We start from the raw sequence: 26,389 nt of genomic DNA, 5'->3' as shown, positions 1-26,389 counted from the left end.
TATATCCCAACCAATTTCCTTCTAGCCATATGTATTTTGTCTTGGAATCGATTCTGCTCATCAATGTCTATTAGCAACCCTAAGCATGTTTATTGAAATATATATATATATATATATATATATATATATATATATATATATATATATATATATATATATATAGGAACGCAAGACAGAAATAAAATTGAAATTTTTACATTTCATCTTTATCTATGCTAATGCTCCCAAGGGAGTGTATATGAGTTTCTCTGTAGTTTGCAATAAATGATACTTCAGAAAACATTGCGTCACTATGAATAAACTAACCTCTATGAAATGAATAAATCTCATAATGAAAGAGGAAAGCTAATTATTCTCATATAATTGGTAAAATACTGCTCCCAAGTGGATACAGTGTAGACCTACATCTGTTGCCGGTACCCACTTCAAGTAATTTCTAAAAAAATTATATATAAACTAAACTAAACAATAATACCGCATGTTTTGTTTATGTGAGTAGGCTACAAAATTGTCCAACCAATCCAATCTCTCCAATCTCCCAGTTCCAGTGAATAAAAAAAAAATATATATGACAATTATGAAACGCATTACATGTTGCAACTTTGATTGCAAAATATTTGTTTCAGGAACGGTGCTTAAAAATAAATGACGGTTAGACAAACACACACACACACACACACACACACACACACACACTCACACAAACACACACTCACAAACGTGCAGATGGCGTGTGCGTGACCCTCTTTTTCTTATAAACAGGAGTGCTCCTGAGTGCTGTGGGATTAACACTACCGAGTCACTATCACACCTGAGAGTAGACTCCAGTGTTTTTAAGACTTAACTCCCACTAGTATCCTCACCAGGGACAGGGCTGAATGGGCGTGACTCACGGAAATACTCATCACATTTAACCGCTTTATTAGTCTTCTATTCAATCATTCATTACCCCCGTCATTTCAATCAAGTTAATCCAGTTCCTGAAAGAGTTGAACTAATCTCGGAACCCAGTAAAGATTCTTATCCAAAAACTATAATGAATACGGCCTCTCGTCAGAGCTGTGAACTCTGTAGTGTCTCCTCTCTTACCAGGGAGGAACTTGTCAAAGCAATGTTAGCGTCCTTCAACTGTGCTGAACGAGGGTACCTTCACCAGGAAAAAGGACTGTTTCTAGGGATCAGTCATGAGAGTAGAGGGGCTGTTTCTGAGGATCAGTCATGAGAGTAGAGGGGCTGTTTCTGAGGATAAGTCATGAGAGGAGAAGGGCTGTTTCTTTTTGTCTACTCCGATGTAAGGGCGCAGCAGGCTCCCGGGAGGTTGATCTCATCTCCCGGGTGGAGCTCAGGCGCTGAGGCGCACGCACAGTCAACACGAGAACCTTGAATACATGCAATAAGATCAGATATCACTTTACTTTCGGATTTGTTCTGCAAATTGTCCTGCGTCACAAGTGTCGTAGTCAGACAGACGTGAAGCCAGAGGCCTTCATACAAGAGTGAGTTTGAGGAGAGGGATAGGTGTTCCCTTGAATGCCCTGAGCACGCCCGCACACACGCACGTACACAGAAACGCACACACATGCACACACACAAACGCAAACACGCACGCACACACACACACACACACACACACACACACACACACACACACACACACACACACACATACACACACACACTTGCACATGCGCGCACACCCACACACACGCATACACACACACACACACACACACACACACTCAAAACACTGTTGCTCTCTGCGCTAGGCTTGGCTGGCCGGACATCAGGGAAGCAGTGCTCCTGGAAACCTTGCCCGTGGGAGAGAGGCATTTGATGAATGTGTCTCTTGGCACGCAGCTTCATGTCTGCAGAGGGCAGCAGTACAGGTCTCTATACGCTCCACTGCTAAGAGAGACTGCCAGCTACATGTCTGCAGTACAGGTCTTTACCCTCTACGCTCCACTGCTAAGAGAGACTGCCAGCTACATGTCTGCAGTACAGGTCTTTTCCCTACGCTCCACTGCTAGAAGGAGAGAGATCAGCTGCGGTGACCTGGGACCGTTCAGAAGCTCAAGAGGGAATCCGTGTGTTGCCTTGTGCGTCTGTAAAACAACAGCCCTCACAACCTGCAGGAAGTCACACGAGCCACCCATCCTGAGCAGAACACTCATTTCACAATGCGCTTTGCCCAACTCTCTCGCACTTCTCCTATTGGTGAGAAAAAGAAAAAAGATTTGCTGTGTCAGGTCAGGGTCAGTGAATGTATCTAGTCCCTCTCTCTCTTTCTATCTCTCTCTGTCTACCTCTCTCTGTCTATCGGTCTCTCTCTCTCTCTCTCTCTCTCTCTCTCTCTCTCTCTCTCTCTCTCTCTTTCTCTCTCTCTTTCTCTCTCTCTCTCTCTCTCTCTCTCTCTCTCTCTCTCTCTTTCCCTCTCTCTCTCTCTCTCTCTCTCTCTCTCTCTCTCTCTCTCTCTCTCTCTCTCTCTCTCTCTCTCTCTCTCTCTCTCTCTCTCTCTCTCTCAGCTAAGCACACATTTCCAAGAGGATGTGTGAGCCAGGTTTAGGAGCCCTGTATGCCCATTTATTTTCTCATCACAGTGCAAGAGAGTGTTTCAAAGGGAGAAATAATTTAGCCTCTAAACACTTTGGAAACATTGGAACAGTTTATTTATAATTGAAAATCATGAATCTACTTCTTGAAAGTCTGGTAAACCAAGCCAAACAAATGGGATATACAGACAGCTATTAATAAGGGTTAATAATGTATTTATTAGTCATTTCATAAACGCGCACACACACACACACACACACACAAAAAGCACACGCACACACACAGTTAGTTGGTTATGATCTAAATTATGAACAAAAAGGGGATGTGAAATCCTAAATCATGAACAAAAGAGGATGTGTAAGTCAGGTTTAGGTGCCCTGTTTGCCTATTTATTTTCTTATCAAAACTAATGGGATCCTGATTGGGATATAATAAATGTATTTATTTATAATAAATGTATTTATTTACCGTTTAATAAACGCACACACAAAAACGCACCCACCCAAACACACACGCATGCACACACACGCACGCATGCACGCACACACACACGTACACATACACACACACACACACACACACACACACACACACACACACACACACACTCTGTGCTCAGGATGTATGGCTGCTTTACGCTTCAGCAAACACAAGGCCTAGAGGACCAAAATAACATAACTGCTCTGTTGTGGTTTTCGGTTTATTAAATTATTTCTGCTGTTGATATTTATTTCCATACTTAAGGGGGAAGGATTGTGGTGGCTAGGTTGGTTGAATCCCGTGTGAAAGGTTTTAGATTCCATCCCCCCATGCGTCCCATATATTGACATGAATACGAGACGTGTATGTTGTGTGTTATTTCTATTTTGATGGATATTTGGAATATAGAAACGGATTGATTAAATTATTAATTGTATTAATGATCAATGATTAATGCTATGTTTGGATTGGTCTCTGCTAAACGTGACTGTTTATTGTACAGTGGTCTGATGGACGTTGGACCCAGCAGTGTGGCTGCTTAACACATTATTGAGTACCACACACAAGTTCATACTTTCCACAAGCTGTTTTCTGTCCGAAGCTTGTTGTATAATGAACTATAAACATATATGACTGCTTCATAACGTCAATATACACTGTTTATTTCCAAGAGGAGGCGCAAACTATCCACAACACACATGTTTGGTAGCATTGGCGCTCATGTTTATTGGTTAGTTAAGTATGGTTAATAATCCAAATTATGAACAAAATCTTTCTCTAAATGACAGTCACGTCTGTGTATATAATTTAAATAAACTGTTACGGCTGAAGGAACAGGTTGTTTGGTGTAAATAGAGGAAGGCTGTAGATTCACTCGGCTTCTAGTTTGATTCAGAGTATTGATCTTCGTCCAGACATGAAAGAAACACTAAATCTATGACTTGATATATTGCTGACAGTATGGACGAAGGAGATACTTTGTTGCTGTAATTGGGTTATACCTTTTAATCCACTAATAGTAGGCCTATGTCGTGCAGATAGAAATATGAGGCGCTAAGGAGGGTAAGCTATTCATAGATATTATATCAGTTGGTTCATATCTATTACTACCAGTCAAATAGTATCCGCCCTGCTGAATCGCTGATTCTGACCACGCTACACTCAGCAGCACCAGCGTCTGTAACTCTGGGGAATGGGGATGTGGTGCTTGAGCAGTAGGGTCACGGGTGACGTTGAACAATGACGTGAAACGTAGTGCGTAACTAAGTACTAAACATTCAAAAGGGGCGTTGCCTCTCTTAACTAGATAGCAATAATAAACCATTTCCTGTAGGCGTTTATATGTTCCATGCAATCCTTTTTTTGCAATAGGTCTACCACACGAAATGTTGCATCAAAAGACAGGAAATAAACGCCCTCGCACACACACATATACATTCTTACACACACACAGTCACACACACACACACACACACACACACACACACACACACACACACACACACACACACACACACACACACACACACACACACACACACACACACACACACACGCGCGCGCGCACACACACTCACTCAGAAACACGAACAGACTAAAGTAAATACCTTCAGAAGTTTAATTTCAAGAATGCACTTCACGTGTTGCATCTGGCATTTCGCATTTCTTTATTATATGAGTAAATCCGGGATATATATATATATATATGTATATATATATGTATACTGTATATGTCAGTTGGGCAGAATTACCTATCCAAGCAAAGAGTAAAGATATGCACTGCTTATGTATACTTGGCGCAGAGACGTAAGACGACGAGCTTTTGCTGACCTATATACTTCACAGGCACGGTGTCCTCGAGCTCAACCCGTCCGACCGTTCCAGAGAGGAATCTCCCGGTGTACACAGCAGCACATAGCAACAGCAATGTGCTCTCTCTCTCTCTCTCTCTCTCTCTCTCTCTCTCTCTCTCTCTCTCTCTCTCTCTCTCTCTCTCTCTCTCTCTCTCTCTCTCTCTCTCTCTCTCTCTCTCTCTCTCTCTCTCTCCTCTCTCTCTCTCTCTCTCTCTCTCTCTCTCTCTCTCTCTCTCTCTCTCTCTCTCTCTCTCTCTCTCTCTCTCTCTCTCTCTCTCTCTCTCTCTCTCTCTCTCTCTCTCTCTCTCTCTCTCTCTCTCTCTCTCTCTCTCTCTCTCTCTCTCCCCCCCCCCTCTCTCTCTCCCCCCCTCTCTTTCTCTGGAACTATGCAAACGGACTAAAAAAACCCACCGCAGTTCCAGTTTGGTTTAACAGTTGAAGTCAGGGTTTGGGGAGGGCGCATGTTTAATATATTGCTTATAGTGCGTTTAGTAGCTTTCCAACACTACGTCGCATGTGTTTCAGTAAATAATGTGGGAATTTCAATGTACCTCACAATGTTGTGTTTACGTTGGGATTAGACTGATCTGACCATGCAACAAATAGGCTGCTCGCTTTAAAAAAAGAAAAAAAAGAAGAGGGCGTCATCGTTTCAAACAACAGTCGCCGTGCATCAGTAAAATGCTGATAATTGATAAATACCCGCTTCCTAACTATGTTGGCATGGGAAGATAATGTGTTGGCACCGTTCGTGGCAACATCGCGTGTCTAGTCAGCCGGTCTACCACCGTTTGGTGACGCAAGGGGGGGAGCTATTAATATCTCGGGAACGGGATGTTCTCGCTTCGGCAGTAGGGTCATTCGAGGATAAACAATTTCCACTCGCCTTTGGACAAGCGGGTGGGAAAAAAAGAAGTTACGTATACCAGTAGTTGTAGAGTTATATCTGTTTTCTTTAGCACACCCCACCAGGCTGCTGGGATTTGCTGCACACGAAACCAGACCTGATCTAGCAGTTTGCGGGCATCGCCCACACAGTGAACCCGGTGCCTCTGGTGTAGCTGTCCTACATGTGGTGTCAGTAGACCTACTTCAAAAAACCTTTGTTTTGATGCATGACCTATTCTGTTGTGGTCGTCTGGCTGAAAGGCAACATGTGAATCCATGATCGATCACTGGCTCAATCATTTCATCTGTCATCTTTCTGCAGGTCGGTCTGTCTCTCGGTTGGTGTGTCTGTCAAGAGCTCATAATTTCAGTGTCACGAATGCAATTATACTGGACCTCGCACACCAAAGCTGGCGCTGAATGGTGACGCATTGTGTAGGTCTGTGTGTAGGTGTGTGGTACTCAGGGATGACACATGCGGTGTAAGAGTGTCACATGTCAACAGGCTAGAGAATGGAGACCCCTCATTCTGTAAAATCAGCAGCCCAGGCGGTCGGTGGTCCTGCCCCCCTCGCAGTCCAGCTGAATGGGGTGTTTACAGAGTCCCCCCCGTACCCCCGTCCCCCCCCACCAGAACCAAAGCCTCCAGGCTGATCAATGCTACGGGAATAGCAGCACTAGTGACACGCAGACGGCTTCGACTGTATGCGTGTGTGTGTGTGTGTGTGTGTGTGTATTTGTGTGTGTGTGTGTGTGTGTGTGTATGTAAGGTTTGCGTTCGTGCCTGTGCCTCTGTGTATTTGTGTGTGTGTGTATGATTGTGTGTGTGTGTAAATGTGCTTCCCTGGTAGTTGCATTGTGCAGAGTAAACAAAGTCCCCGTGTTGTTAGGGAGCGATGATCACAGGGTAAGCCCATAGCTCTTTGTTGCTCAGCACTACCCAGTCTTTAGCTTAAACGTGTTTGTTGTATTCATTCCAGATGTCAGTCATTTGCAGGGGAAGAAAAAAACATAAAACTAACTATTTTGAGCTTTCAAGAAATTTGGCGCAAAATAGTAAGAAGCAAATAATAGACAATCATAGACATAATAATAGTTAAGCATTTCTTTAGAAAATCATACACATAATGCAGATCCAAGATCTGATTTGTGGAAGGACTGTGTTTGGTGTAAGTACCGGGCCATCAATGAAAACATATCATTTAGTTGGACCTTTTTATCCAGCTTATAGAACAACAGTAGTTGAAGGTTACCCTGCAGCCGTGTGCTGTGCTGACATCAGAGGGCTATCAGTGCTGGTGTAGTTAATAAATTAGTTCCAGGACCAAGTTTAGGAGGGTTTGGCTCCCTATTCTCTCTTGTCACGCTGACAAGTTGTTCCCTGAGAGTACATTCAGGACTCCCCGTCCACTGGAAGGTGTTCAAGTCAACATTGACAGAGGCGCTAGCAACGCTCTTTACTCTGACTAATATTGTCTTCCAGGTAGAGTTCCACCTAGCAATTAATCTCAACCATGCGTCACCAGGTAATTTGCACGGAGGCGTTGATGTGCTCTTACAAGTGAAACTGAGAAGAATCTGACAACAACATCGTAAACGGGACTCCCACCGCCTCCCCGTGAATGTGGAAGTAGTTGTATTTCATATCAGCACTTTATGTCATTACTCAGTATTGAGTTGCTTGCGGTTGAAAATATGAGCACAAAAGTTTAGATTCCAAATTCTACTGCCCTTCCCTGTGAGCATAGGCTAGCATTGGAGTGACAAAATTCATGTGTGTTAGCTGGTGCTACTTATCGGCAGGTCAAGAAAAACAACAACCATCTGGGTGTTTATCAATATTTATAAGGCTGACATAAATGATAAGCCTACAGAGTATTGGTCAACACATCCAAAACAGTTTCAACAACGGGCTACATATGGTCTCTTCAAAGATTAGCAGTGTCCCAGTGCCGTTGTAAACACTTGTTAAACCATGAAGTTGGTTTTCAGACAACGTGACCAACGATTGAAGCGGTTAGGACCCTCTCTGCTCTGATAGGATAGTTGACTGGGACATACAACACATGACGTCACGTATCACACATGCCATGGTGACATGTGGTTTGACTGAGTGGACTCCCGGACCCTCCCCCCCAGTCTTCGGCGAAAACAACCAGAAAGGTCAACAACAAGACCTCTGATCTGGGCCGGTTACAAGACGCACTGCATTCATTACCCATTCCTCTATGCTCTACGTGGGATAAAAGAATTGCTGTGGAGTCCAGCCTTGTGGTTTTTACAAGAGTTGAACCCTGGTATCTCTGTGATCTCGGTGAAGAGGCGGTTCTGCTGGTGACACTTTGTCCCTGGCTCTGCTGGGTAGCGCCAGCAGTCCGGGTCCTGGTCAGGTTGCCCTGTGCCGGGGGGGGGGGGGGGGGGGGGGGGGGGGGGGGGGGGGGGTGGTACCTCATGCACTGCAAACAAAACTACTGTTCATGAGGACTGTTGTCCCAGACAGAGTTTGGAAACTGTGTTCTGCTGGCGGGTCGCCATGATGGGGAAATCAACAAACCCTCTCCTCTTGAGTTATCTCTGGATGCTACGAAAGCGTTCCAGGGCTGCTCGCTCATACTACTGCACTGAGTGTACTTATAAATAACATGTAGAACAAATACAAAATCAAAAGATTAAACAACAGGAGCACTCTTTTGTCTGTATCACTCATTAACATCTCATACATATTGTTTTGGATGTTGATTAATACACATGGCTCATAATTTAGCTTATGAAAGCTAAACTATGCGCACCTCAAGCTGTCACATAGCACAGGCCAGTGAAGCACTGTGTGAAACACAAGAACTCTGAGTTTGTGTGATGAAAGAATATGTAAAGTAATGCAGCCAGATGGCCATCTGAATGCCAGGCCCATGCTCACACACTGAACACTGGGAATGTTCTAGTGAGGCCCTTTGGGCTCACAATGCTGAGAGTGTGCATTCATTTGCACAGGAGAGCATGGAGCTGCTAGACATGCACGTCCTGTAGGCCTATAGGTGCGGTGGGCATTCCTCACCAAACATACTCAATGCTTGTGTAATGTGCAACACCGAGGTTTTCGGCAGCACTGTGCTATATTATTCATATACACTAGTCTATATATATTACGAAAATAATCATATTCGTTATTTTGCTTAAAGGGGACATATTATACCACCAGGTGTGAGTGTGATTAGCCTTTCAAGCGGTTTCGAAAATCTGCCCCTTATGACATCACTAGTGGGCGTGTCCACCTAGATCTGTGCTGGATAGATGAGCAACGTTTACTTCAGTCCACTGGGTAGGCTGGTAGACTGATCTATCCAGCACACATCTAGGTGGACACGCCCACTAGTGATGTCATATGGGGCAGATTTTCGAAACGGCTTGTAAGGCTAATCACACTCACACCTGGTGGTATTATATGTCCCCTTTTATCTCTTTGGTCTTTATTCATGAGCTTTAACAGGTCTGGTCGACATACAAGTTGTGATTCAAATTAAATTTGGCAACAATAGTTCAGCAGCCTATAAGCTATAAAGGCTATTGTCTTTGTAGTCTTTATAGCTTTTAGCCTATTTAACTTTCAGAATAACCATTAATTAATTGTCACAATAGAACAAAATTGACGTCTAAGCAGTATACAGCTACTAGCCATTTATTGGATACATTTATGACACATTCTTAGAAAATGTGTGAAACCAGATAGACGGATTATATTCCATTAATTGACCACAATATACAATTCCTATGCGTCATCGCAAACTGTTGAGGAACTTTCAAGGGACTCAAGTTTTTTTGTGGTGGTGCATGCAGGGACAACCGGTATCCAATGAACGGTCGGCTCCGCTGACGATACCGCCAAGTGCCACCGGTCGACACGCCCCCAGCGTGGATACAATCAGCATTAACAGGCGCTCACGAAGGCAGACACTATGCTGAGGAGTGTATTGATGCCGCGATGGGAGTCATGACATTCAAGTTTTTAGACTCATCCTCGTCACAGTCGTTGCAGTGAATAGCAAAACTAGTTTGTCTTTCATTCTTTTTTTTTTTACATTTGAAACGCTGATTCATCAGGATGTTGGTGAAACTGCAAAGCCGGGTAGAACCATAAAGTCGCCTCTCAAATGAGAGCGACCTCCGTAACACCACACAAAGGGAACCACGGAACAAGTACTTTTTACAAGCTGCCAATTTTTGAATGTCATAAAGGACCTGAGGGGTTGTTTCAAAGACAAGATGGATCACTTTGCAGCAGAGTGCCTTGTTTCAATGTCCAGCCGTGCGATTGTCCACGCACCAAAAGGGAATAAGGAGATTAAACCAGAAAGTCCATCCTCCTCGAAGAACGGAGAGGAGATCAAAGACCCTTTGGTGAAAGACAACTCGTCTCTTTTTGTAGTGGCGCGGATTCTGGCGGATTTTAACCAACAGTCCCCCAACAATGTTGCAGATCAAGCAAAAATAAAAGAGGAGAGCATGCCGAGCCTGATAGATGGAAACTCTGCCACACCTACCAGCCCTTCCGATCCTTCGCTCAGACAAAGAGGCAAAAAATTCAGAGGTCGGATTGAACAAGAGTCTCCGCAGAAAAAGCACAAATGCCACTATTCAGGTTGTGAGAAACTTTACGGGAAATCTTCCCATCTCAAAGCCCATCTAAGGACACACACAGGTCAGTGTTTTTGCAAGCAAATGTTTGGTGTACTGTATGGTGGACTTGGTTCCTTATATGCTTTAGATAAATCGGACAAATACAACTTTTGTTTACTTTTCGTGCAGTGGGGATGACAATAAGACTATCTTTGCATTAAATTAAAATGCTATATCCACTCAATATAAGATACATTTCCTTATCTGGGAGGAGGGGGGCGTGTATCAACAAAATAAAAGGCGAAATATCGCCTGCTCCCAAGTATTGCATAGTATAAATGCTTTAATGTTATAAGTTGTCAACCCCAAAAAATAAATCCTATTTACATTTGGATGGTGTAGAGACAGAAAATGCAACCCTTCTCCCCATGTCCAGATTGGCCGTAGCGCTCTTGAACACCCCGTTCACTAAAGTAGGCAACGCACTGCAAACATTTCAGATGGAGATGTTGGATTATTTTTTAACCATTCTAAATTACATTGCACACACATGGCAACGGAATGAACCTGTCGCATTGCCCAACACGATGTCCACATTGCGTAGGCAAAATAATATGTAGGAAGTTTTGTTTTAATAACCCTCTCTTTAATCAATAAAGCTATAGTAGCGTCCTGCTGCAGATTGAAAGACAATCAAATAACACAAGCGAAATCCAGGCAGCTGGGCTACATGTGTTCTTCTTGAGAGAAAATATACATCCGCTATCGTTAAAGCCCTTTGCATTCCACAAGACGGGAACAACAACAACAACGTGAAAACGATGTAGATCAAGTAGAATTAGGGGTTGATAATAGTTGTGCAGTCTGTGCCTGTCTGCCCAGAGCCCTTTGTTGTGATGTGCCACACCCCCGCTAGACAGACTGCCAGCTGATCTGGCCAGCAACAGACTAAGCTAGTTGAGCGCAGATGCCCCCGCACACCGACTGAGCTGCTCTCTGTTCTGCCTGTAGTGAACCAGCGAGAGACCCTTATGAAACGCTTGCAAACCGACTTCCATCTAATGTCATATACCATTCTGTGCTTATAATTAATTTAAGCTGGCTGTATATAATATCTATCTTTTTACATATCGATACATCTTACCTGTCTGTATAATCTATTTTTCTATCTATCGATGTTTCTATCTATTAATTTAAATTGTCTGTATTATCTATCCATCTATCCATCTATCCATCTATCCATCCATCTATCAATCTATCTACCTACCTATCTATTAATTGAACGTGTCTTTATAATATATCTATCTATTCTTCCCCGTTTCTTTTCGTTCAATATTGTGATAGCGCATTTGATTGGTTAGTTAAAATGTGGGTCATCCGAGTTCAGTTGCGGTTGTCACGTCACAGCTACCATGCAGTGCATTGCTTCCTTCTAGTCCATACTAGCTGAGTCAAGAGAGAATAGATCTGTACTGAGTGCAAGCCAACTGTATTGTAGCGGCCCATGTCGGGCGAATTGTGTTCTTCTTTTTGCGCATTATCCAGTAATAAGCTCATAAGATGCGTTTTATAAAAAAGTCAAACAATTTTGGCATGTAAAACGTGTTTGAGGGTGTAAGGCTCACGCATGTGGAATGTGAGAACAGTAAACATATACTTTATATGCCACACCATGGTTATAATTGATGTCTAATCTTCTTAAAAACAGTTCCACAATTATAATGTGTCAGAATACTTATTCTCTCTCGTAACTCAAGAAGGCGTACAGTGCTGATGGACAAGAACTGATTGCTAGATTATCAGATCTGTCACTATCTGTGTTTTTGGTCTTAAAGTTGAGTTATCGGGGACTTGCCTATACACTCATTTCATACACATTTAGTTAAAGCTCAACTCCTTAATGCTGATGAAGTAGAGAGCAGTTCAGTCCTTCACCCCAGCAGATGTTCTTCCCACTGTTGAGGTTTCATTAGGATGTACAGACGAGGTGGTACATGCTGAATAGAAATGGCTCATTATCCTGCATTATGTTTGATGGCCTGGAATCTATGGCGGTTTAGGGGTCTAAGGTTACCAGACGGCTTTGTCTGGATTCCAGGAACTGGGAGGAGGCTCTTTAGACAATGGAGGGGGAAATAAAAGAGGTGCAAAGGGACAAAATACGCTGCCACGTTCTAGCCACCAGACCCATAACATGACGTTGTTATTTCCCCTAAAGCGCCCTAGTTTGTTGTGCTATTTGTACTTCATAGAGCAGTGAAATCAGTAGAGTCTGTCGTGTGTGATGTTTGCCCCCTTTTGTGCGTCTCATTGATGCGGATGATCACAGAATAGACTAAGTACTGCGTGAAACCCCATTATGTTACTCAAGTCACGTCAGGCCGCCGGCTCAAACAGAACGATGGCCCTCCAGAGCTCATTAGAATTCATGTCTTCCTTGGGAGGAGAACAGTCTGAGCACTCTGTGGATCCCGCAGCTGGGACTCAGCAAAGGCCATCTTGTCAGTGTTCAAGGCCAGGGCAAGGCAGTATCCAGAACACCAGTAGGAAGGGAAATATCTCTTAAAAGTATCCTTTTTTGAACTCTCTGTTTGAGTTTTTTCTTCAATATCAAGACCAACGGGGGTATTCTACTAATCCTTTGAACCTCTCAGGCCCAATTAACCTTCTTTAAGTCAACTTTAAGAAGAGTACATTGATATCTAAGAGAATTCAACATTCCTCTTGGAAAAAAAAGTTTGTTCTGTGAGCTAGAAGGTAAAACCATGGACCTCCCATAGTGCATAGCGGTAATGAGGCAGAAGGGTGGATAACTGTTTTTCTCCCTTTCTTCAATTTAACCTTGACTAACTGATGGGCTACAGCTCCATTAGGGCTCCAAAGGTCAAGCCTCCCTCTCTGCCACATGGCTGGAAACGCACAGTGGGCCCATTCCATCAGAGTCCAGAATAAACAGACAGCATCAGCCCCGAAAGAGATTGTGTGTACTTGGACCTAACCCAGTTCTTTGCTCCACCATTATCCTGGGATTACGGTTGTATTTGACTCAGAATCTAACCTCCCTGTAAAGAAAAGGGATTGTGTCTGTTTGCCCAAAAGCAGGTGATTATGAGCTCCACCTGGTTGGATTGGGTGAAGGTTGCACGCAACCTTACAGTAGCTTGCCAAAGAGAAAAAAAGGGCATTAGTTGAATGTTCTTGATCCTTACAATGTGCAGCCTCCATCATCTGTTCCATTTCTTTGACTCAGCGCTGCTTTGTACCGAGAGGATTATGGCTGTAGGTCCCTCGGCATTGTTGTTCCTTTAATGGCACATGAGGGGTATTCTTTATTCAGGCTTTTCTTCTAGATTACACCTATAACCGTCTTCTCCAGACGGCTCTAAAGCCGGGCTAAATGGACGCCGTGGCACCTGGTTCCCTGAGGCCCGGCCCGGCTTGCGCCTTAGTGTCGATTTACAGGAAGAGCGGGAGGCGGACCCGTGGAACCCAGTGTTTATTTATTTTAAACATCCACTGGACAGAAAAAGAAACTCCTCGCCCTTCCATAACAAAACATGGTGAGCACCACCTCCCATGCAATGGCAGTTGGATGAAAGGGGCGTGTATGTGGTGCGGTGCTGCACCGTGGGGGAGGGGTTGGTCCACCAGTTACACTATCAATGGCTGCCATTGATGTAGGTCATTTATTTAGCTTCATCCCACGATAATCTGATTAGTGTTTGAAGGGCCACAACCTCCTGTAGACGAACCCTCCTGACAATGAAATACAGATATCTCCTCAACCAGGGGGGTATTATCAATTATCTATTAGCCTTGTGTGTTGTTCTCTTAAAGAACCAATAGAAGCTCATAATGTTTTATTTAGAGGTCGCTCTGTTCTCCTTGCCCGTGGCGTTTGGAGGTGTGTTCACCCTCTTCCAGGGTGATCCATCAGACGCACGCACGTTGAGGTGGGGTGCGTGTGTCTGACCATATGGAGCAAAGCCCCGGGAAGGGGGGGGGGGGGGGGGGGGGGGTGGGTGTGTGTGTGTGTGTGTGTGTGTGTGTGTGTGTGTGTGTGTGTGTGTGTGTGTGTGTGTGTGTGTGTGTGTGTGTGTGTGTGTGTGTGTGTGTGTGTGTGTGTGTGTGTGTGTGTGTGTTTGTAATCCGCCCCTTCTCCCGCCATGCCTCCCTCGTAGTATCGGGTACCGGGCTGGACGGAATGCCGTCAGTTCGTTGTCAGCCCGATTCTCCTCTCATCTCCGTACGCCGTAATGAGACCGTACAGGAGCCAGCTCTTCTCTTGTCTCATTGTCCGTTAACGTGGCTGGTAAGGGGATATCAGGCTCATCATAGGGGATACGGTTTAAGACCTCCGTTGGTTGAATGAGACCGGCTTAGGTGAGCAGGAGGATGAAGGGAAGTATAGGCAGCCACCTGCCTATAGCTCTTGCTTGTGTGTGGACATGTACCGTAAACACTTTCTAATGGCCACAGCTGCTTGCCAAGTCCTTAGTTAACCAGGGTTAAAAAGATTAGCCCCCTGCTTGCAAATACAACCGGGCTCCAGCATCCAGGTAATTTTAGCTCAGCACTCAAGGCTGGAAGGGAGTGCCCACTCAAACTAATTGAGGCAATAGTGATGAGCTGGTCATTGCAACCCCCCCCCCCCCCCATAGAGTTAAAAGGATAAGGTAATGTATGGATGACTGTCTGCGGACTACAGTCACCCGCGACCCGTCTCTACGCCTTTGGGTGCATGTCAATAACCTTGTGCGGGGTGGACCGGGGGGAATGAGTTACGGTTAGAGCGTCTGATTGAAATGCATTATGGGAGTGGCTCTCCCACTGGGAACAGGGCTGCAGCTATTGTGCACCACCTGACTGGTTGCTCCATGACAGGGGGTGGAGCGGCCTACTCATTGGGCGACGCGAGACCTCCTGTATCGAGACACAGGAAGAACGCGGCAGGGCTGGGTGAGTGGGTGTGGTGAGCATTAGGCAGGCCTTATCAACATCTGTCCTAGGCATTTTCTTCTGACTGCATGCCTGACTGAGCTCTCTGAAAACAAGCATATGGATCAATCTGTATTATGCTTCTCTTGGTAATTTGCCTCCCCTCTACATTGGGTCATTCTTCATGCTTGAATGCTCATGCAAAAGGTTGTTCTTGGTTCTGCATTTCAATGTACGTCAGAGTCTGTGGTTTCTTCCTGTCTAAGGGTGAGACCCTTTTTCTTCTTGTCTTTCTGCTTTTAGAGTGGCATCGTGCAATGCATGCTCGCACTCAATCATACGTTTATATGTAAAGTGCTTCCCCAAACAATAATTAAAAGAGGGACAGCCAGTTATAAAGTATATTTATCATCTGCCAGCCCTTGCAGATGGTCCCATTTATGTCCTCCTGGCGTGTGACGGGGGAGGGCGTGGCTTCAGCCGGGCTGACGCCGGGGAGCACCGGCGTCACGCCTCCCCTGTCCTCTTCATGCGGAGCTAGAGGCTGGCTCTCGGGAGTGATGTCATGGGCGAGAGCCTGCTGCAGTGGCCACCGCTGATCAGAGGCTGGCCAGTCGTTTGAGCGCTACCCCGAGCGCAGCCTCACGCCTGGCAGTCTGGCGGTGGCGGTAGGGGCGGTGGCCGCCGTCTGGCTCCGAGCCACGACTGCTCATAAACATGCAAGTAAATTACAGGCTTCTGATAAGTCCTGCCATTTAGCATTTAGTGGTGGTGTGTCCGCCCTTCAACCCCCCCTCCCCCGCCCCGTCCCCTTTCCTCTTTTGTGTACGTTGCCCAGCATGCTTTGCTCCGCTGACTCGGTGCCCCACTTGATGTTGTGCCAGCGCTGAATTGAGATGATTATGAACAGTGTTGAGTACAATAGGACTCTTCTGCTGACATCAATGCAAGAGTCCACTAACATACAAATCATAATGGTGTTAACTTTGCGCCGCTGCACATTTGCAGGAATGTAATCTGTCTGCCCTGGTGTGAAGATCTGTGTTGCTGGTGCCAAAGCGTGCGACTCGTGTGCATCAGTCCGATGCATCAGTCTGCTGCGTTAGTCTGCAGCCAGTTTCCCAGTGTAAAGATGTAACCAGATCACAGCAACGACTGGGACTTCTGCTGAGTCCGTCTGTGTCCAAACCCAGGCGACGCGAGTGAACTGGAGCTATAAGGAGGATGGTAGATGAGCTCTTTATTTACTTTCCCAGTGGCCCCACCGGGAACAGTTACACAACCCTAGTACCGGTGACGTCATCACACTGCCCTAGATGGGGGGACACTGCTGATTAGTAATCGTATAGTTTATGGTGCACGTGATGCCACGCTATGGGTAACTGGGTCACTGTGCAAAGGCTTTTCTAATTACCCCACCCCCGCCCTGGCCCCCCTTCTCAAACTAACTAAACTCTGAGAAAGACGGACCACACACGGACAGTGAACTCATAACGCCCCTGGCGCTGTGCCAGGAGATAGGCTGACCGCCTGTCACAGTCGTTCCTTGTGTGAGGAGTGCCGATGTACGCTCGGAGGGCAGGAAGCAGAGGCGGTCAGCCTGGGGGGAAACAGCTGAAGGGATCCTCTTCTTCTGAGAAAGACCACAGTGTACAGCGATGAGCGCACAGAGTAACCGTTCGTCACGTTCCCTGCGCTCATCGCGTTCCCTGCGCTTGTCGCGTTCCCTGTGACGCAAACACAAGGATTTAATTCCCCCCACTACCCCAAACCTACTTGCTGTTATCCAATTCATTCTTTTGTAGAATTCCTCCAAACACCTACTCAATACTTCTACAAGAATACTATTTAAAAGACAGATTTCAGTCTTATGACGGAGATGTCTGAATTAATTGGCATAATGCGTCTTTGGGAGTCAACATTTCAAGACTGGCATTTGCGTGTGCTTTCTTCTTCTTTCTTTTCGTGGGTTTAAGCCCTGTCCATAATGACCAGTGCCGTTGTACTACACTAAACAACAAAGCACTTAGTCGAAGGGGAAAATAGACTTAGTCTATCTTTTGTCTAGCGTGTTCCTTAAGACAGACCTGGAGCTTGTCCAAATGGGAACAAGCATCTTAGCATTGCGTTGGATACCTGATGCCTCCACTATGACTGCATTACTGTATCAGGGCAGTTAGGATGGATATCCCGGCTCTCTGGTGTCTGGTTAAATATTGATGCTAGATCTGTTACACTGCTGGATGATTCAGCCAGCGTGTAGCATAGCGCTTTTTGTGGCCTTTAGTTCAGACTGCAGTATGTGTGGCACCATGAGCTGTTTCTGATGAAACAGATGATTCAGTAGAACGGTACACCCTGTTGTAATCGGCATTAGTGATAACAAGCTATATTTCAAAACTGGAGGTTAATCTCAAACGTTAATCTCACACTCCTTAGGCATCAGCATGTTGGCCTCTTGTCCTTCTCAGAAACAGACTGATCACTGTGTGGACAATGACCGGGGATTAATGGCGTTCTTCTCCAACATGCGTAATCTTGTTCAACATAGTAGAGTCCGTCTGGGTGCTCTCTTTGTGAAACGCCAGTACTCTGGGAGTTGCTCCCCGGCGCCCGGGCACATCCACATTCCCGGCGCGCATGCAAAGTGTGTACAGCAGGAGCCAGACAGAATCCTTGTGGGCAGGGCAGAATGAGTTTGTCTGGAGCTGAGGTGAGGCGTCTGAAGTTAGAACACAGAACACAGGCCCGGGCTGTCTAGACTTGCTCTGTCAGTCCGTCTCTCGGTTGCTGCACGCTATGCAGTCATGCAAAACAAGGTTGGGGGGTTGGAAGTGGTGGAAGTTGCAGGGGGGGGGGGGTTCTGTTTACCAGGCTCATTGGCACCAGGTAGCAGTCAGTCTGATCTTTTAAAAAGTGCAGTTTCCATGGCTGCCCTGAGGGAAACCACAGAGTGGTTGTTATGTGCTCATTTGTCATTCGAGCTAGGAGAGCACAGTGGGGTCTCTTCCTTTGCATGTCTCAGAAGGCTTAAGGTTGAACAATATGACGGATCCTTTCCTCTTTTGTAAAGAACTGCATCATCATGAAAAAAAGGACAGCCTGCCCCTTCGGTGTAGTCGTACTAGGTCACGGTGGCAAATATAGAACGCTGGATCTCGCTATTGTCAGGCAGAAAACCATCGAGACGGGACTAAAGCAGTGCAGGATTAGCCGTGTTGGCTACTGCAGAGAAGCACAGCATTTTGACACTTCGTATCAAAATGGAAGAAAATCACAGTGAGATATACTGCACCATCTGGCTCTGTGGTTTTGTGCCGAAGCCATATTTGTATCACTGGTTATGGGGGAGGGTGTTGTATCACATGCACATAGTCACATAAGATAGGCTAGGTGGATGGTGGAAAATACGCAGGATAACTATTGTGGAGACCATTAGCATCTGGAGCTCCGCTAATTAAACAGCATGCCTGTTTCCAACTGTGTAGAGCCAAATCTGAAGCGATTTACATCCAAGCGCCATGACTCGCTACTGCATTTAGCACACACATTTAAAGAGGAATGCGTTTTGCACTTGGCTGTCTTTAATGGATTTGTTCTTTCACAGTTGGTGTTGTTGTTGTTTTTCGCACATCACAGTCTGTGTCAACATCCTGTCTGTGTGAGCCCGTATTGACCGCAGCCCTGTCTGTCGCTACAGGTGAGCGGCCGTTCCCCTGCACCTGGCCCAACTGCAGCAAGAAGTTCGCCCGCTCCGACGAGCTGGCCCGCCACTACCGCACCCACACCGGGGAGAAGAAGTTTGGCTGCCCGCTGTGCGACAAGCGCTTCATGCGCAGTGACCACCTGATGAAGCACGCGCGCCGCCACTCCGAGTTCCAGCCGGGCATGCTGAAGAAGCCCCACGGCGGAGGCGGAGGCGGCGGCGGGGGCGTGGCGCGCCCCGGCTCCCTCAGCGACTACAGCCGCTCCGACGCCTCCAGCCCCACCCTCAGCCCCGCCAATTCGCCTTAAAAAGAAAACGACAAAAAAACAGAAACGCCACCTCTGTCGCACTTTTTTTGGGGCCCCCTTCAAACTTACGAGGCCTCTTCTTATCTTCTTAACAATTGTGTTGCACATTCGTCAGCAACCCAACCCCCCCCGATCCAGCACCCCTCCTCTCTGCTAACCCTGTGCTTGCTGTGGTGTACCATACTGTACATAACTGCTTATTGTAGTGCAGTTGCCTGTGTGTGCGTGTGTGTTTCTTAAAAGTTACGCATTTTCCCAGATGGCAATATGTACATTCTCTACCATATGTCTGTGGGGGGACTTTTACTTTGAAGCTTCTGACCATGGTTGGTTGTGTTATGTGTGTGCGTGTGCGTGTGTGTATTCGGTTAACTAAACAAGGGTTTAGACGAAAGCAGGAAAAAGTCGCAGACACTTTTGAGTCTTATCAAAGCATTTTGTTTTTTTGTTCTTTTGTTGGGGTTGACTAATGGCGAGAGGTCAAGGAGAAGGGATAGATGATCCAGCTCAGGATTGAAGACATTGCTTCTCATTCAGAGTACCACATTACTCTGCATACTCAACCCTGTTTTGACTGCACAATATACACATCACTTTACTCTTAAATTCAACGGGGCTTGAGTTCTCATGCCCTGCTCAGGGACGGCCTTGTTAGCTTGAACGAATGAAAGAAGACATTGATGAGAAACATAATACATAACAGCAGCCTTACGCGCTACAGGTGTTGCACTCTTTCCTTTGTCTGTTTCTTAATTTAGTTTTTCGAGTCAACTAGCCCTGGTCTTACAGCCACTCATACCCACACCCTGTTACGCTTGTGTACCGTCTCCTGAGGGTTGTGATTAGTATTTCCTATGTAATACAAAGCAGTTGATAATAATCCAACACCACTAATTGTCAATGACCAGGTACTCGTGTAAGCTACAACAGTGGCTTGCACTGAGCAAAAAGGAGGTTCACCCTACATTCAGTTTCACAGGGATGTTCAGATCAGACCGTGCAGATCTTACAAATGAGATGTTATAAGTTTAAAAGCAGCTTTCCCCTCCCCTCCCGCCACCATCGACAGTACTTTCCACTCTGCCTATACCTACTGAGGCTAATGCCCACGCAATCTATAGGCCTATAATTACCCTCCTCACAAGCACATGGGAAGAACCGAACACGAATGAAAGGCTCTATTCAGACCTGTAGAAGGCATTCATTTAGCCCAGCGTCTGGGACCCCCAACTTATCACAGGTAGCCCCCACCCCCACCCCACCCCACCCCCGGATCCTGCTCCTAGTGGCCCCTTGGTAGGGAGACGTCTGGGTCCCACAGGGCGGACTAGCAGGCGGTTCAAAGGAGGGGCCCCGAGTGTCGGAGGCGCCTCCGCTGCTCTGAGACTGAGCGCTAGAGGTGGAGGACTCTGGTGCTGTAGGAGTAGACACGGTGAAGAGAGTGGCAAACCGCGAGGGACAGGGGGGACGGCTTAGGTTCAGCGGGGCTAATAGCAGATAGGCCGCTCAGCACATGTTAGCCTAACGAAAAGAGACGTGCTCGGGAGTGGGCTTAAAATAATAAATGCAGAGTCGATTCCCCTCAGGTTATCCCCTCCCTGTTTATGGGCAGAAGACGGAGAAAAGACAACAGCACTACCTAAATGTTAGCATTATACGTGGGATCTCCTTTCCTTATGTTATCCTAAGCACAAGTAAAAAAAAGAATGGTCCACATCACCCCGTGGGATTTACTGCCTCGAATTTGACCCAAATCAGCCCCACTCATCAACAGCTGCTTTTAAACTTCATCACACTCATAGGGTCGAGGGTCAGGGGGTGGGGGGCTTTTTTACCCGTTTGTGAAAACTTTTGAACCAAAATGAACATATATGTAGGCTCCATGCATGGTCCAGCCGCCTGGGACACTCCCCCCATGTCCCCGTGAGAACACCCCGGCTTGTGATTCTAGTCGGACATGCCTCGGATCAGTCAGGCGCAAAGGCCCAGTCAGCCCTCTGCAGGAAGTGGGCTGCGCTGTAGAAACCACTGCAGCCCCCACAGGTCCGCTTGAGGCATCCATCTTTTTTCAAAATGTAAAGGAAAATTAATTTCGTGCTTTGATCCTATATCAGCTCGACTCTTGACTGTTGCCAAAGTCTGATGTCATCGCAGTCCCCCCACTCGCTCTCTGCAGGACTAGCTGACCACGTCCTGTTTCTGTGGTACTCATGGTGAGCATAGTACGATAGCTGTGCAACGTGGGAGGGAGCCCACAGAACCACCTTACTTCACACCCACCCTCCTACCCACCCACACCCCTCCCTCCTGCCCTCCTAACCTCCTACCCATCCTCCCTCCTACCCTCCTCCCTAGTCAGACGAGCGTAGACCAACCACATATTCCCATCTCTTCTAGAAGGGTCTTGTGAGGAAAGCCACACACAGTCGTCCGAAACACAGCTTTATCAGTTAAAGTGTATGCTTGTTTTTTATGGATCAAACGGACCCTCTGTAAAATATATTTCTGCAAACTGAACAATGTCCTCCCCCAAATGTTACTAAATGCTTATATCCCCTTAGTTTTCTTTTCTGTGACTTTTGTATGTTTATTACAAGAATAATTTCAAACATTCATCCGACCAGAATCCATAATCTGCACATTTACCTCAGGGTCAACATCAGCAAAGAAAATGTTAGGCAGGATTTTATTTGTAGGCTTTTTATTTGATTATTTAGTGTTGACGTTATTCCATAGTGCACAGATCCAGCCAGCCTTCCCAGGTTTCTATGAGCACAGTCTTCACCGCTGGCCAGTGAGATTCTGCCCTGGAAACTCAGGAAGACCTCAGTCCAGGCATCCTTCTTTTGTTTTCTCAATGAAATACTGCAGCTCACTTCATACTACTCTTCTGAACATTTATTTTTGTACGTGGTTAATCTACTTGAATCAAATGAAATAAAATGGGCATTGAACACAATGCCCACACTGGTCCATATTCAAATGTTATTTTGTTTTATACATTATGGTTTCTGTTTTGTGTATTTCGTTCATCTGTACTGAGGAGTACGGTGCAACAGCCCTTGTTTTGTATATTATTCGTGTTTGTTTTTTCTTTAACATATGTTGTTGTTTGGCGATTACAACGATATCCTCTTTGTGTCATGTCAAGCCAGAAATCACAAAGTCTGATAAGAAACAATGAATATGAATGAATAGTTTATTGATGTCAGGATACAGACTATCCCAATAACGAAAAGATATGCAAAGAATGCGAGCGATAGGAGGTTGGACAGGAAAGGGCTTTTTAAACGGAGGTCGAGTTCTTACTGCTCATTATATATCCTAATCAACTGATTTCCTTTACGTCCGTATTATTCCTTAATTATTAGGAACTTGCTTTTTCAAAATCAAATCTGCTAGAGTCAACATGTGAATGCTTAAAGTAATGTATTCATGAAATCACTTTGATAAAATTGCAGTTCATATTATGATTTCAAATAATCAATCTTAAAACATTGGTATATTTCTGAACCTTTCAAAGGTAGCAATCAAATGGCAGTGATGTGCTAAATGCCAAATTGTGGCATGTTAACTGAAACCATCTGAAGTTTAAAGACTAACATTTATGCTACTACCATTTATCAACTTGTATTTCCACCTGGTGTCCTGTGCAGGATTCAAGTAAGCAACCTTGTATGTAATCAGTTTAAGTTGATGATGATTCAGCTTTATCGCATTGTTTTGCTCTGGTTTTTTCTCCATTTAATTATTTCTCCTCTTTAGCTGTCTGAAAGGCCCTCAATGTATGATTGCTTGTGAATATTTTTGGCATTAACAAAAATTGGAATTACAACAAAACCCAACCATTCCAAAGGACTCATTAGGTTTTGAATGTGCTCCTTTTTGTACACTGTTATGTCTTGGATCGCAAGATATGTGCACATGTGTTTGTTTGTCATCAACGAAGTCAAACAAATCCCCACTTCTGTCTTTGCAATCGGCGTCTACTTGTGCAGAGGAATCCTAATCGAAAGAGCAACACCCATTCGAGTTCTAAAGGCAAAATAGTGATGATGTCAGTCTTCCCTTGTTGTAAAGGCTTTTTCAAAGATGACCTTCTCAAAGGACGATGAATCGGCCTGCGGTACTCGTATCATATTGGAACCATTTTCACTTCCTAACCAAAGGCTTGAGAATGGGTAAGAAAAACGAGATTAATATGGAAGTCATTGGGTGCCCGACACAGCATTAGACTTTAACCCTATAAAACCCTGCTGTTGGGTGTTTGCCCACTGCTACTACGGACGTACTTCACATGGACCTTTTTCTGAACCTATTCCAAGCCGCCCTTTTCCAACCCCTTCTAACCGTCAGCAGAAGCCCTGCTGTGGTTCAAAGTCCTTTTTAAATGGCCCTGTGCAACACGGGCTCCTTACTGGAAATATATTGCTCTTCTTATTTTCTCAACGCAGGGCAGGATCCTCATCCTGCCCCCCCGCCCCGCCCCTTCCCGTATTGCATATGTCTGTTTCAGGTTGTCCAGCACATTGTGCCACCATTGCTCCCTGTTGACTCTGATGTGTTTAAATGTAGGACTCAGAGACTGAGACAAAGAGAGGGAGAGAGTGTGTCGATGGCCTGCAGGCTCGGTATACCCAGTACATCTTAGTCCTCAGTGTAATGCTAACACGCTTTCTCCTTGTGTGTGTGTGTGTGTGTGTGTGTGTGCGTGCGCGTGCGTGTGCGTGTGTGTGTGTTCCCTCCCTCTCCTCCATCACCATCAGTTGCCTGTTGTAGTGACTCTGTGGTGCTGCCCCACTGCCCCCAGCACCATCATACTCTATCTACTGTGTAAATAACTTCTGATTGAACTATGGCCAGTGCATCCTCCTACTACTACGACCTCAACCTAACCTTCAGGTGTCCGGATCTCGTACGTCTTTAGTTGTTTTATTTTGTCTTCTCTCAATCAACCAAAATCACTACACTCAAGTGTTAACAGTTGTACAGCTCCACGGATTATTTCACACATATTCAACATGCTGGTCCATAGTTGCTTTTCGCTGTACACTTTTGTATGGCATTATTTTTTACATGTTAGATGATATATTGTGACCATGTCCTATGCAAATAAAAAAAAAAAAAAAGAGATGTTGAATTATGTATGTTGTCATAACTTGTATGCATGAAATAGTGAAGTTTACATTTGGAAATAAATTCATAAAATAAGCCAGTTACTATATTGTGCCTTTTTTTTCATTAGAGATTTGCGTCATTTCCCAGTCTGAATAATATAGAATAATGCGTTCAGCCGCCAGACGGGTTGAACCAACAGTACGTTAAACAAACAGGACTTTTGGGAGCTGCAGTGCAGAACGAGAGGGAACAGATAAGAGCGCTGATAGCAAACCGCCGTGCCTCCACACCAGGCCCTTTTCTAAAGCCTCTATGGTCTGGAACATGCTATCAACAAGGAAAGAACACTGCGTTCCAACCGTAACGCCAAGGTCGTTGACAATGAACACACACACACACACTTTTTGTCCATCTGTCTATTTCAGGAGGTCGAACCCTCTGACCCGGGCAGTTTTCTGTGTGACCTTTGTTTGTCCCCCCTCTATTGTCTCTCTCTTGACTGACAGTCACCTTTTCAACGCGGTGCTTTTAATGAATAAACAAGAGTACGGACATTGCAACAAACCTCACTCGCAGTGAAAACCCTTTCTGTGAATGAGAACGGGAGCTAGAGAGAGTGAACGGAGTGACATGAAAACGCTCTACTAGAAGGTGTGTGTGTGTGTGTGTGTATGGTCACCCCTCCTCAATCATTACACCTCCTGTCTCTAGGCAATTTGGAGCCACACGGCTACGAACAAGCTGCCGTCCCTGGCACCGCCGCAGAACTTGGTGTGCTGTCAGTGCGACACAGCCTCTAAGCCCGGACCCATGAAAGGAAACAGCATGTCTCGTACGCTCGGGCAACTGTGGGCAGGATGTTCAATATCAACGTCACGCTTTCTAATATCCCCAGCTTTCCATGTTTCCAAACTAAACCATCGTTTAAACTTACGACGGTGCCTCTTTTTTCCCTGTCTTCCTCCACACGAGAACAATGACGGCTCATATAAATGATTCAACAATCGTGCGCTGTGGCCGGCCAACGGTTTAGCATACGCCGATGCATGTGCCGCATCATTACCCCGCTGTGTTTATGCTGAACTTGTGGGTGAGGACATTGCAATCCCTTGTGCTCAGGCTGTGAACCTCCTTCCTGGTCTGCTCCTCCCCCGTGGTCGAGCTGCGTACACGCTGAGGACGCCGGGCGTTAAGGACAACAGAGGGGGAGGGGCAACGCTGGCGCTGTGGCCCAGAGCAGGATGTGGGCGCACGGGGGGGGAAGACCGAGCAGGAGAAGGATAAGTCACTGTTTCCTTTTGCTCATTCGCCCTTCCGAGCGCGGTGGTATCCCGCTAGAGTTACATAAGTGAGGGAGAGATTCACACGTTTATCAGCTCGCGAGCTAAATAAGAAGGGAGACGGAGGTGTAGGTGGGTGGGCGAGAGACGCTGTGAGTAGTAGGTGTTTCAAGGAAAACTTTCACTCTACGTGTGAGTGTGTGTGTGTGTGTGGGGGGGGAGGCTGTTGAGACTGACTCACAGTAGTATCAGGCTCATCTCAAGGGGCGCCCCCTCTCCACACAGAAGCCCCCCTCTACTATTACCTGCCCTCTTTCTCTCTTCTCATATCCCTCCCAGTCTCCAGAGAACCAGGCGGTAGGCCATGTGACGCCGCCGCCCACTCCTGAGAACAGAGCTGCAGAGCCCCCCCCCCCCCCTTCACCTCCCACACGTACACACACACAACTATGGAGGCTGGCACCACACACCGACAGGCTGGTGTGTGTGTGTGGGAGTGTAGGTGTGCGGGTGCGTGGATCGATTCTTCTGTGCATGTGTGTAGGTGTGTGTGGGAGATCAAGGAAGAGGAAATCCTGCTTCAATGGCGTCTGTAGGCCTGTGATCTGTAAGTGTAGTGTAACATATACAATGGAACAAATCTCAACACACAGG

The 26,389-nt window shown here is 45.9% G+C and overlaps 1 protein-coding gene across 1 annotated transcript; it reads left to right on the top strand.

Annotated features, from left to right (window-relative positions):
- The first annotated feature begins 9,676 nt into the window (after window positions 1-9,676).
- Window positions 9,677-25,443, top strand: klf13 (Kruppel like factor 13). The gene is made up of 2 exons (XM_056598199.1): window positions 9,677-10,467; window positions 19,024-25,443. Exons 1-2 carry the CDS (start codon window positions 10,032-10,034, stop codon window positions 19,335-19,337), a joined length of 750 nt encoding a protein of 249 aa, XP_056454174.1. The 5' UTR covers window positions 9,677-10,031; the 3' UTR covers window positions 19,338-25,443.
- The last annotated feature ends 946 nt before the right edge of the window (window positions 25,444-26,389 follow it).

The sequence above is a fragment of the Gadus chalcogrammus genome, chromosome 9 (assembly GCF_026213295.1).
Source record: "Gadus chalcogrammus isolate NIFS_2021 chromosome 9, NIFS_Gcha_1.0, whole genome shotgun sequence".
NCBI lineage: Eukaryota > Metazoa > Chordata > Actinopteri > Gadiformes > Gadidae > Gadus > Gadus chalcogrammus.
The sequence above is the reverse complement of the archived record's forward strand: the minus strand, read 5'-3'. Positions and strand labels throughout refer to the sequence as shown.

Excerpts from the sequence above, each read along its gene's own strand:
- klf13 (XM_056598199.1), top strand. The coding sequence starts at position 10,032 with ATGGATCACTTTGCAGCAGAGTGCCTTGTTTCAATGTCCAGCCGTGCG. Across the intron at positions 10,468-19,023 it reads CCATCTAAGGACACACACAG|GTGAGCGGCCGTTCCCCTGC; the intron begins GTCAGTGTTTTT and ends CTGTCGCTACAG.